The following is a 13,464-nucleotide window of genomic DNA, read 5'->3' on the forward strand; positions in this document are numbered from 1 at the left end:
TACCATCATAATATCTTTGCATATGCTCATATGCTTTATTTTCTCATGATTAGTGAAAAGAATCAGGGGCATACATATTTGGGTATATGCTTGAAAATGTTTTTTTATTCGTCTAGAAAAATAATTTATATATTATTTTCTTTTGTAAAGAAATTACTTAATAACAATATTACGAGATATGATTATGTTTAAATTATAAATTTAGTTGATGAAAAGGTAAAAAAAAAATTGAGGGAAACAAAATTAAGATAATATTGATTATGTTCAAAGTTATGTGCCGAATAAATATATGCAATAGAAAAAAAATACATAAAAAAATAAAAGGCTATATTTAAGCGACTAAAGAATATTATTGCATATATATGCATATGGAATGAGCTCTTTTTTATATATATTTTATTTTTTTAAGAACATTGCATAATATATATCATAAATAGTTATAAGTCTATATAAATGGATATATGAAATGGAAATCCCAAAAATAAGTTTGTGTAAATGTGTATTTATATACAATAGTAATGAACGAATTTTTGGTGAAAAGTGTAAAAAATTTTTTTTTGCAAATAAATGAAATACAGAAAAAAGAACAATTTGAATATGAATAAAATGAGAGTTATAAAAATTATATGAGAAGAAAAGGTATATAATAAAAAAGGAATAATAAAAAAGCAAAACAAAAAAAAGGACATTACAAAGAGAAAGCTTTATGGGGAAAGATAGAGTTTTATATGGTTGGGGAATATATATATATTGATAAATAAGGTGTGAAGGAAATTATTCATATTAATGGAAAATGAAAGTTGTAGAATTTCGAATTTGTATGCCATTAACAGTTGAAGAATATCAAAAATGTCAACTCTATTTAGTAGCAAAGGGAACACTAGAGGATGCAGAACAAAGAATTAAAAATGCAGAAAAGTATGGAAGTGATAATAGTGTAGGTGTTGTTATATTAAAGAATGAATCCTATGCAGAAAATAATACAACAGGACAATACACATTAAAGAAATTAAATATATTACATAAAATGCCTAAATGGTTATTAAATTTTGTTGATAAAAAATATTGTACAATAGAAGAACAGTGTTGGAATGCATATCCATATATTAAAACAACTTTTCAAAGCAGTGGATTTCCAAAAGGGAAAATACAATTAGAGTCTTCACATCATTCCGGTTTTGACACAGAATATAATCCTTTAAATTTATCAGATGATTTATTAAATTTAAGAAAAATTATATATATAGATATAGTTAATGATAAAGTAAGTTCAAAAGAATATAATAGTAATGAAGATCCTTCCTTATTTTTGAGCCAGAAAACAGGAAGAGGTCATTTTCAATCTGATTGGAAAGAAACAAGCGAACATCTAATGACATGTTATAAATTAATAACTTTAGATATTCCCTATTTTGGTTTATTCTGTTCAAAAATAGAAAACTGGATTATTTCAGCAATTCGAGATAATTTATTAAAATATCATAAAAAGGCATTTTGTTGGATTGATGAATGGTTTGATTTAAAAATCGAGGACATACGAAACATTGAAAAGGATGTCCAGATAAAGCTCCAAAAATATTGGCCAGAAACGGGGCAAGACATTTCGATGGATAGTCTTGTCGACCCTGTTGGTAATAGCGAGGCAAGTAAGGGCAGTGACCAAAATGAACATGATGAAAAAGGTGGAAATAATGAGGAGAGCGATCGAAATAGTAGTACGGGGGAATCCTTAACAAATGAAGAAGACTCGCAATGTGATAGTTCCACAAGCATTAGTGATAATGAACATATAAAGAATGATATTAATAAAGCAGATAGACATTTCAACAATATAGAAGATGCATATAAAAATAGTATAGCCTGTTCAAGTACAACCAGTTTAAATTATAAGAAGGAGGTGTGTGAAAATGGGATAAATGAAAGTGACGAAATGCAAAGCCAAATTATGAACAGCAACAATGTTGAAGTTTCTTGTGAAGGTCAGGCGTATGACTTGGGAGAGTATGAAGTAGTGCAAGGAGAAAGTGAAATAGAAAGTCGCGACCATGATGAGTATGAGAATGAGTATGGGGGTAAGGAAGAGGAAAACTCTTTTGATGAAACTGAAGTAGACAAGAAAAAAAGAGAAACTGTTGAATATTTTTTTTTTAAAAAAAATAAAAATGAATATGGTGAATATTTATATAAAATAGGTGATGGTATGTTTTACTCATGGACGTATAGATATTTTAATATAAAAGATAATAAGTTATATTATTATGTTAATGATGAAATGAATGAATTGAGAGGAGAAATAAATTTATTAAATGCTCAAATTCATTGGGTTGGCGAATATAAGGGTAGACATAATGTTTTTATAATTCAATGTTTTTATAAAAACGCATATTATTTAAGTGTGGATGATGAGATTCAAGCAAAAAAATGTATGATAGATATTCAAATGGCTAGTCTAATTAATGAAACGAATAATTCAAAAAATAATATAGAAAAGGAATACGAATGTGACAATATAAAAGTTGAAAATGATGAAAATTTAATGGATTCTTATAATGACGCTGATAATGATGAAAATTCTCAATCTCTTAGCAATTTAAATGGTGAAATAAAAAATGATATTAGCAAGCATACCACATTAAAAATGAATAAAAGTAATGAATATGATAGCTTCGAATGGATACGAACACCCAAAAAGAATAAAATTGAAAGTGCCCCGACAGGTTTCCAATCATTTAATAGTGTAAATAATAAGGGATGGGAGATGAGCGATAGTTGGACATACGATAATAATAGCAGCTGTTGTGATGAATATCTATCCCCTTTATTAGGAAACAAAAGTAGGAACACATTTCAATCTTGTAATTTAAAAGACATAATAAATATGCTTTTTGGAAAAATTGAAGGTATTGAAATGTTTGAGATAAATAAGGATATACAATATAAAGGGGTGAAAGAATTATTACATGAACTTAAAATGAGTTTTAATACAAGTGATAGATTAAATAATCATTTAAAAAATTTATTTATTTTTAAAAAAAAACGAGGGAAAAGAATAGAAAAATTTTTATATATTATTTTAATTTTTTTGTTTTTTATATTTTTTCATAAAATTTTTAATTTTTTGTTTTATTTTTTTATACCAATATTTTTTTTCTTTTTGGGGGCATTTATTTATAACGACAAATTTTGTTATTATGGATTTTGTAGTAATAGCAATTATAATGTGTATAAATATTCCTTCAATATTTATGCAAATATTAATGCTGTAATGTCTATTCTATTGAATAATAACAAAATTCATAAAGGGGAATACTATCAAAATGTTATTAGTTCGAAGAATAAGTATGTGCACTATGTTTGTAGTTACCTATATTTTGATATCCCTATTTTTAAACAGATATACGAATTTTATAGACCAAGAAAATTTTTTATGTCAAAATATTTCGAGGAACAAAGTAGAGGAGTTGATAAAATGAATAGTACTCATGTTAGACATGAAAAGTTTGATACTCCAAAAAATGTAAGTGATAAAAAACAAATGAGATCCTATATCATTGTACAATATACAAACAAAACATCGAAAGAATATTTCAGTTTAATAAATCTCAAAAATAAAGATAAATTTGATAAACAGATTATTTCGTGTCATAATTTAAACGAGTACAACATGAATAAAGGTGATGAAAAGCAAAGAAAGGAAAACACAAATTTTAATGATATAAAAGAGTGTTCCACATGTGGTATAGCTACTACAGCCAACACATTAAATAATGAGAAATATGGTTCCGATTTTGCAAAGAAAAATATGTCTAATATTGTATTAAGAATAAGTAGGACATATGTTGGAAAACTAATACAACGGTGCATACTTGGGTTGTTGAAACCATTTTTTAAAATAATAAAAAATACATTTTTTGATGAATATGTAAAAGGGGAAGGATTTGATATATATGTAGTTCGAGAAAAGGGAAATGAAATATGTAATATAGAATATTTAACGTGTTATAATTATAAATCTTCTATTTTTAATAATTATTTAAATATTGAAAGGTGTAAAAATGTGATAAGATTATTCTCATCCAATGATAACAAAAATGGTGATGAAAAATGGGAAATATATTTTGACAGAACTAAAAAAAATAATTTATGTATAGACGAAAATGAAGAAAATATAAAATTACTTATAAATAAAAAAAGGAATGAAAAGGAAATATGTAGAGACATATTTTTTAATATAAATAATGGAAATATATCAAAAAATATGATAAAATATATATATAATTTAACTAGATTAAAATATGTAAATACAAATAAATATATAGGGTTAATACAAAATATAGATGATATATTTTTTATTATCAACTTATCAAAAGTATTTCTTTATATAATTGATAAAATTGAAATGTATGAAATAAAAAATCATAAAATAATAAACAGCTTAACAAATAGACATTCTGATTTTAATTTTTATTCTGACAATTTATTTATTAATAATGTTATTTATATATTAAGTGGATTAAAATTATTATATAATACATTTGATAAGTCATGGGTTTTTCCAAAAAAAAATGAAAAATTTGAAGGGAAGTATAATAATTCCTATATTTATATAACAATGACAAATGAAATGCCTATTACATTTTCAATATTAACTGAAAATTATAAAACAAAAACAAAACTACATTCAGAAATACATATTACATCAGACTCAACAATGGGTACAGTAAATATATTTATAAATAATGATATAATAATTAAGAGTAATCATAATTATGAATTAAGATTTGTATTTCCAAATATATCCTTAACCGATTTGATGAAAGGAAATCTAACCTACACATTTTGTAACAGCTTAGTTGTTACAGATACTTTGGGGAACTGGACCAGTGTCAAGGTATGTCACAACAAATGTTGCATGCCAACGTTGCTTGCAAACTTTGCATTGTGTTTATCTCTGCATAGAATTTTGGCACATCACTTTAGATATCATGTATATGTATACATCCATTTTTATGCCTATTTTTATTCAGTTCATTGATAAGCATGCAAAGTGTGGGCAGTTCTGTGGAATTGTTAAGCGAAACGAAACGATTACCAATACATTGGGTGGAAACATTTTTGATAAAATTATTATTGATGATGATAAAGGGTAAGATTGGCTCTCATATATATCTACTTTATAATGCATATAAAAAGTGTATTTAGAAATATGTGATAATTTTCATTTTTTTTTGCCTACCCTCAGATATAGCAATACGAACGATATTCAAATGGAAATCGAATATAATGATGACTCCAATTCAGTTCGGTAAATTTGAAATAAAAAATAAATGAAAAATTGGCTATACTAATAAACCCGGATTGTTGTAATAAATTTTATTTTTTCATTTTTTACGCTCCTAGATTAAATGAAGAATATATCAAAGTAAGAACTTTGATGAAAGGATGCAAGACAAAGATGTGAGGAAAAGGCCGATTGTTTATGCTTGTCTCTTTACAAAGATCAAATAAAGCCACTAATCATGTGAATAACCATGTGAATGACCATGTGAATGACCATGTGAATGACCATGTGAATGACCATGCGAATGACCATGTGAATGACCATGCGAATGACCATGTGAATAACCATGTGAATAACCATGTGAATCGTAATGCTCGATTCGTTTCATAAAATATGATTTTTTTTACACAATTTCGATCCACATATATAGCATGTGGGTATGCATTTCCCCATTCTTAATAGCCCCAAAATAATTAAAGAAAAAATTTAATTATTATATTATTTGTTTTTTTTGTATAAAAAATGTTATTTTCAAAAATTGTGAATGTATATAAATTGCCTATATATTATTTACTAGAAAAGGTAATAATATATTTTGTGGGCAACATAAAATATAGCTATGCATATTCATTATGTTATTTTTTTGTTTGTTAATTTTCAAATTTTATAAAAAAGATAAACCAATATATAGTGTATATATTTACACTATTTCATGTTCTAAATTATATACTCCTACACACATTTCGTGGTCCTTAAAAAAGAAAATTTAAGCAATGTTTTATACTCCTGTGCGTGGGCTTTATAAATAAGTATGGACATGTGCATGCACAGCAGATGAATCTCTTACCTGGTTATAGTCACACCAATTTAAATCGAATAAATTAACGTTGTGATATATTTTCCCTTGAGTATCTTCAATGATAAAATCCCCTGAAGGAATAAACTCGGCAAGTTCAATCCTAAAAAAGTGAAAAATTTTGATTAATGCCATATTATGTGTATATTTTTTTGGGGGGTGGGAGTAAAAATTTTTATTTTTTACCCTCGGCACTCAAAAGTTGCAAAGTCCTGCCAATCGTTACTGGCGGAGTCATAAGAACAGGATTTTTTTGTCTGAATGAAAAAAATGAAAAAAATATAATAGTTGTCTAATGCGTAGAAATAAATTGGATAGCTTACACATCTTAGGATATGGGGTTGGACATTCATGCAATTTCATTTTGTATATATATGCATGGGTGGTGGAATATAGGATGAAATAAAATTATAATTATTTTAAAAAAAATTAATATTACATTTACAAAATTAATTGTTGAATATTTAGGATATTCTGTCCATTTAACGAGAAAGTTAGCTGTTCTGTATTTTTTTTTAAAAAAGTTGAAACATATATTTTTGATAAATATATTAGATAAATATATACAAGTATATATGTACATACCCCCTGCTATTAGGTATAGGTAGCTGATCATTTTTACAAAAAGTTATATTTTCTCTGGTCAAGGTTGAGACGCTGTCCTTTACTACGGAATAAAGCGGATGTGCATTAGTATATGAAAAAATAAGGTGTATATAATTATAGTAAGAATAGAGAGAAAGGCAAATGATAATAGTTCCGCTTGAAATGCTTACTGTTGAAAGCCCATAAAAAGTCGTCGTCACAGTATATTCTTTTTACATTTTCAAGTTCGGCCTTTATTCGCAAAACTGTGTTTTTCATTTTTTAATTAATTTGAAAAGTTTTAATTATGTTTAGATGAAGGGTCTATATTTTGTCATATAATGGGGGTATATTCTCCCGGACAAGCATTTTACAATTCTCCTAAATTGCAAAAAGTGGAAAACATGTAAAGAAGCATGCAAAGAAATGGCAAAGAGATTTTCTTTTTCAACGTTTTAGTGACACATCTTTTATAAAACGTGGTGTTGAATCTGATTGTTTTTAAAGATCGTATGCAGATATATTGGTTATGTATACATTGTATGGATGCCACATATATGTATTTGTTTTCATTTAAAAAGTTCAAAAATACATGATAGGTTGTGAAAATGCAAATCCTCAAATATTCAGTATATGCATACATATATAAACATATGAATGCTTGTTTTATGTTAGCTTTTTTACCTTTGTCAAGATGTGATATTGTAAAGGAAACGTATACATAAAATTAGAACTAAGAATGGTAGTGAAAATAAATATTTATTTTGCTATCCTATTTTTATGGTTATTCTAATTTGTTTTAATAAGTTACTTTACTAAAGAAAAAATAAAATTATTATTTTTTTTTAATATTATAAAAATAGAGGAAAACAAAAAAAGGAAAACCATGAGAAAAAATGGGAACGATATTTTTAAGATCCAAGTATGGTATACATATGTATAATATATATTTATGCATTACAATTTTTTTTTTTTACGAATTTGTATACTTTTTAAATATATCATTTATCCTCAAATGAATTATTCTTCATAAGAATGTTAAGATAAAAAAATAATTTTTATAAATATGGATTAAGAGTATTTTATTTTTGATTAGTTTTTTTTTTTAATTTGTGTTTCCAATTTTTATAAGAAGAATAATTTTGTATAAAACTTTTTGAAAGATGCTTGAAGTGGTGAGAGCCAATTGGGGTAGGGTATAATAATAAACATGTGTTAGTAGGCATACAAGCATATATGTTTATACAAACTTATGGTGTATATTTTCAAGTAAGTATAAATTATATTTGAAGAATAAGTTTCATATATGTACAGAACAATGTATGGCGATCAGAATGAACTAGGGAAGCATAATTATGTATGGATATAATATATATGGGCATAAGTACAATTTATGTTTTTGCATTTTAATGCTTTATTATTATTGTTTTTTACTTTTAAATAAATTGATGTATTTGATTTAGTTGGTATCAGGAGAAAGTATAAACTTGTATGTGCCACAATGAGTGTAAAATTTAAAAGCAAAATATAAAATGAACTTTTATTTTTTAAGATGTTTTTCATTCCTCTTTTTTTTAAGTTTAATAATAAAATGCGGTTGTTTGTGTTCTACTACCAAACGGAAAAACCATTTACAAAACTTATGGACGAAATTTAAGGATTTGTTTGTAGACAAAGAAATTGAGCGAGATAAAAATATTATAACATATAATTTTATAAAAAATAGTAGAGAGACAAGTTATAAAGATTTGATAAATAATAATGAAAAGAAAGGATATGAAGTAAATCATATTAACAGATTAATATATATTAATAATTATAAGACGTATATATTAAGTGCGTATATTCCATATATACATATGAGTGTTAGAGATATATATATAGTTTTAAAAAAAATAAAAGAATTAAATTTTAATACGGTTTATACATTTTTATTTTGGCCTGAAAATGAATATTTAGAAGATCAATATGATACTAGTAATTCGAAACTTTTTTATTTATTAAACTTTTGTGCATCGAATGGACTGTTTGTTATATTAGACATAGGACCATATATCGATAATGTATATAATTCAAATATACCACCATATATTTTATTTAATAAAAAAGTTAATAATTATATTAACAAGTCATATTCTGAAAATAGGACTAAAGGGTTATATCGATTTCTCCCTTGGAATATATGGAAGAGAAATAAAAAAGGATACGAGAGAAATTATGATGATTTGAATAGTCTTAAAAAATATGATATTGAAAAAATTATAAATAAAAAGAAAGCTATATATAATAAAAATAATAATGTAGAAAATAATTATATATATAGCTTATATTATTTTCAAAGAGTTATAAAATGGTTTAACTATATATTGCCAAAATTAAATAAATACATTAATATAAACAATGGACCGATTATATATATAAATATAGACAAAACATTTGATAATGATTATATGTATGCAATAATTTATTTAAAAAGAAAAAAGATTTTTCAAAACATATGTAAAATGGAAGATTATTTTGAAACTGATAAAAAAAAAAATGCTACATCATTTTTAAGTTGTGTTATAAATTTTTTTAAAAGGATTAGAAGAAGTTATATATTAACTTTAGGTTATTTATTATATATACGATTTAATACATATATAAAAGTTGTACATGCTTATGAATCTGGGCTCGTTTATATAAATGAAATTAATAAATTAGTTCAAAAACACTTAAAAAAAATTAATGTATTAACAACAAATTATCCATATAGTAAAGATGAATTTATAACTACATATGCAGGAAATAATTGTTATAATCATTATTTACAAAATAATTGGTTTGATAATGAATGTATAAAATTGAATAAGCCTTGTATTTGGTCTCAAGTATGGACAGGTGCTAAATATAGTATACATAATGTTAGCTCGCCAAATATTTTAAAAAAGGAATTTGACGATCCAATACTTTATAAAGCATCAGAAAAATCATCTTCAAATATCGAACGAACTGAAAAAAATACAGAAAATTCTAATATTGATGGAAAAACGGATCTTATAAAAGGTCGTGATAGTAATGCTGGGAATATTGGTGATAAGGATAAGGTTCCCAAATTTAATGCAGAATATTTTGGGCATAATAAAAATGAGGATATTGTTGAATTAGACATTGATGAAAGTGAAAATAGTGGCAATGAGCAAAATGATGATGAAATGTATTCAGACAACGAAAAAACAGAAAACGAAAACACAAGTAATAAAAGTAGCGAAACAAAGGGAATTCAACAAAACTATAATAGTTACATAGGATATATAAGAAGCTACAAAGATTTAATGTTTAATATAATAATTTTTTTAGCAAAAGGTGGGGTATTTATAAATATTTTTCCTTTTTATAGTGGAAATAACATAAACAACTTATACTCCTATTTAGAGCATTATAGTAAAGAAACTGGACAGCCTTTAGATATTTATTTTAATAAAAAAGAACCGTTATATTCTCATATTAAAAAGCTTTTTAAAATAATATCCAAATATGGGCAATATTTATTGAAAGAAGATAAATATATACACCCTGTAAAAATATCAAATAATATGGAAATTTATGACTATGATGTTATAAAAATTATTTGCAATAATAGCATAAAAGGATCTAACTATTTCAGGTTAGGCCATTTAAGTTATAACATGAATAGCTTTAGCTGTATTATATATAATACAAATAAGAAAAAAGTTATTTATGATTCATCCTATAATTATAGTTATGAATATTCGTATGTTAAAAAAAAAGAAACATACAAGCCTATTGATAAATATTTATATTCTATAGAAGCTATAAATGAAGGACCGAGTATGTGCCTAAAGGGGGACACTATAAATTCAAAATATGATAAAAAAAAGAGAAACAAAAAAGAAAAAAACATATCTGAATCAAAAAATAAAAGTTTAATACCAGACAGTGTAACTAAATATATTAATGCGCTTTCACGGAGTTTTCCAAGCAACCATTATCAAATTTTATACGAAATAAATGTATTAAATCATTATTATTTAACATTAGATTTAACAAAATTTCAATGGTATATCTTAGTAATGAAAGATAATATAAACTATGTGAAGTTATTTTTAAGTAATCACAGTTTATATACTTATATATATGCAGATAACAAATTTATATATGGAGGATTTAATGAGTATAAATATGTTGAAATTATAAATGCCAAAAATATTTACATTATTTGCACAAATTTGGGAATTGGTTTTCCAAAGAAAGATATTAGAACAGATTTTATTAAAAATATAAATTTAAATGATTTAAAAAATCACGATTATTTTGAAAACGATAATAATGATGGTGAAAAAAATACCCAATCGAAAAATTCTGAACAAAATAGCTATATTAACCTAAATATGCACACACAAAAAAAAAAAAAAAATAACAATGAAAAAGATGATATGAACAAGTCAGGTGAAAAGACCAAAGTTAGTGATAATAATTACGATAATAATAGTAATAAGGATAAAAATGGTGATATGGCAAAAGACACAAATGATGGAAATCAGCAGAATAATATGACCAGTCAGGCAAATAATAAACGAAAGAAAAAGTCAATTTTTATTGATTTTGAATTCGATGAAAAGGACGAAAATGACGACAGCATTAATAACATGTATGAAGAAAATATTAATCATAATTATTATGAAAGAGAAAGTATAAATACTTTTATATTTATCGTTACACAAAATGAATATGATATATATAATTGTGTTGGATTAAATGGGGAAATAATGAAAAACGAAAAGTCTATAGAACTGTATAAAAATACATATAATATGTTTGATTTCTCTGCGTTAAAATACGATATACAAAATAGAGCATTTTCCAAATCCCAAAATAATGATGAAACAAATATAGCTAGCAAAAAAAATAGTGATAAAAATACCAATGGAAATGTAGATAAAGGGGAAAATGTAAATAATGAAAAATATTCTACTCGATCAAGTAGCATAAATAAGAATGTGAGTTATAGTAGATCAAATTTTGATTTCTTAATGAATAATAAAAAATTAGAAATGAAAAGTCTTACAAAAAATATTTTAAAATTATGCTCATCAGGATTTTTATCTTTTTTTTTTAATAAAATAAATTATTATTGTAAAACAGGAATATTTAAACATTTAAATAAATTTAATAAGGTTAATAAAAATTTAGTTAATTCACCATTATCTTGGTATACATTGTTATATTATATGAACAACATAGATTTTATAAGATCAAAATACTCGTTAAGATTAACTTCCTATGATGAAAAAACAGGTACAATAGATGGATTGTTTAGAGGATTTGTTTATATTAATAATCATGTGTTAGGAAGTTTTTGGGTTACAGATGATAAAGAAAGTTATGAAAATGAAATGAATGAAGATATGCTATTAAAAAAAAAAACAAAGAAAACAAAAACGAAAACCAAAACAAAAAAAGAAAAAATGGCAAATAATGAAAATTTAGTTACTATACCTTTAACAAGATATATGAGAATCCCAACAGATTGGTTAGTTGAAGGTATCAATGCTATAATAATTTTTGATGAATTTGGAGGTAACCCATATAAAGTAGAAATTGTACAAGAAGTTTTACACGGTGGTGTATATAGCTTAACAAAGAAAGAGAAATATGTAAATTGGCTTTTATTGCTTTTTATTTTAAGCTTTATTGTTTTTATTACATTTTTTTGTTTTAAAGCATTAAATAATTATTTTAGAACTAAAGAAGAAAATGAGAGAAATAAACAAAATTATCAAAATATAATTGAAAATATTATAACACATAATATATATGTAAATAGTTCCTATGATGATGCAACAGAAGAGTCAAATAGTGAAGATATTCAAAATGTAAGTGACTTTTTGGACTCATGATTTTTAGCTTATCATTTTTGTTTATACAAACAGATATTCAAAATGTGACTAGAGTATGTGTGGAATTGTTTCTATAAAATTTTACACATATGTATGTATAACCTTTTTAAATAAAATTATTTTTACAGCTTTTCCATTTTTTACAAATTTTTTTTGTCAATATGTTAATGCATAATATTATATAGGATTATTTCCAATTCATGCCTAAGGCATTTGTTTAATATAAATTTGTCTTTTGACCTATATAATGTTATCATATATGCATATATTTTTTTATAGTAACCCTTGCTCTTTGGCTTTGCTTCATTTCATTTTGTCTTTCATATTCCTTCCTGATTTTTTCAACATTAGATATAGCACCCATATATTTTACGGGGAGTTGTATATTTTACTTTTTTTGAAACCTTATATATGCGAAATATTCGCGTTTTTTTCTATATAATACATAAGTATTTAATCTGCATATTATTTTTGAAAAAATAATAAAATTTTTGTTGATACTTTTTAGTATATATTTTTATTTTATTAATTATTAAAACTAATTATGTTTTAAACACTTGTTATAAAAACTAAAAATTATAATTCTCAAAAGAGTGCAAAAAAAAAATATAAAAATTAAGTATGTTTGAAACAAAGATTAAATAATGAGTTCAAATGAGTTTATTCAATTAATGAAATAAAAATGCCATAAAAAATGCTAATAATAAAATGTAACGATAAAAATAACAATTATTTATCCCCCCCCTAAATGGTAAATACAATAAGATGTAAGATATTACAAAATGTGTGAGCACATGTGTATATGTAATTTTACATTATATATGCATATCATATTGTATGGT

The 13,464-nt window shown here is 24.5% G+C and overlaps 3 protein-coding genes across 3 annotated transcripts; 2 read left to right on the forward strand and 1 right to left on the reverse strand.

Annotated features, from left to right (window-relative positions):
* Positions 1–793: 793 nt before the first annotated feature.
* Positions 794–5,461, forward strand: PCHAS_1368400 (phosphatidylinositol transfer protein, putative; the record flags this gene model as incomplete). Its single annotated transcript, XM_016799481.1, has 4 exons — positions 794–4,891; positions 5,028–5,146; positions 5,243–5,305; positions 5,401–5,461. 4 exons carry the CDS (start codon positions 794–796, stop codon positions 5,459–5,461), a joined length of 4,341 nt encoding a protein of 1,446 aa, XP_016654764.1.
* Positions 5,462–5,981: 520 nt separating this feature from the next.
* Positions 5,982–7,001, reverse strand: PCHAS_1368500 (conserved protein, unknown function; the record flags this gene model as incomplete). Its single annotated transcript, XM_737633.1, has 6 exons — positions 5,982–6,032; positions 6,129–6,240; positions 6,324–6,394; positions 6,577–6,640; positions 6,723–6,804; positions 6,914–7,001. The coding sequence occupies 6 exons, from the start codon at positions 6,999–7,001 to the stop codon at positions 5,982–5,984; spliced, it is 468 nt and encodes a 155-aa protein (XP_742726.1).
* A 1,253-nt stretch (positions 7,002–8,254) lies between these two features.
* On the forward strand, positions 8,255–12,622 carry PCHAS_1368600 (conserved Plasmodium protein, unknown function; the record flags this gene model as incomplete). Its single annotated transcript, XM_734807.2, has 1 exon — positions 8,255–12,622. One exon carries the CDS (start codon positions 8,255–8,257, stop codon positions 12,620–12,622), a length of 4,368 nt encoding a protein of 1,455 aa, XP_739900.2.
* Between the last annotated feature and the right edge of the window lie 842 nt (positions 12,623–13,464).

The sequence above is a fragment of the Plasmodium chabaudi genome, assembly GCF_900002335.3.
Source record: "Plasmodium chabaudi chabaudi strain AS genome assembly, chromosome: 13".
Classification (NCBI taxonomy): Eukaryota; Apicomplexa; class Aconoidasida; order Haemosporida; family Plasmodiidae; genus Plasmodium; species Plasmodium chabaudi.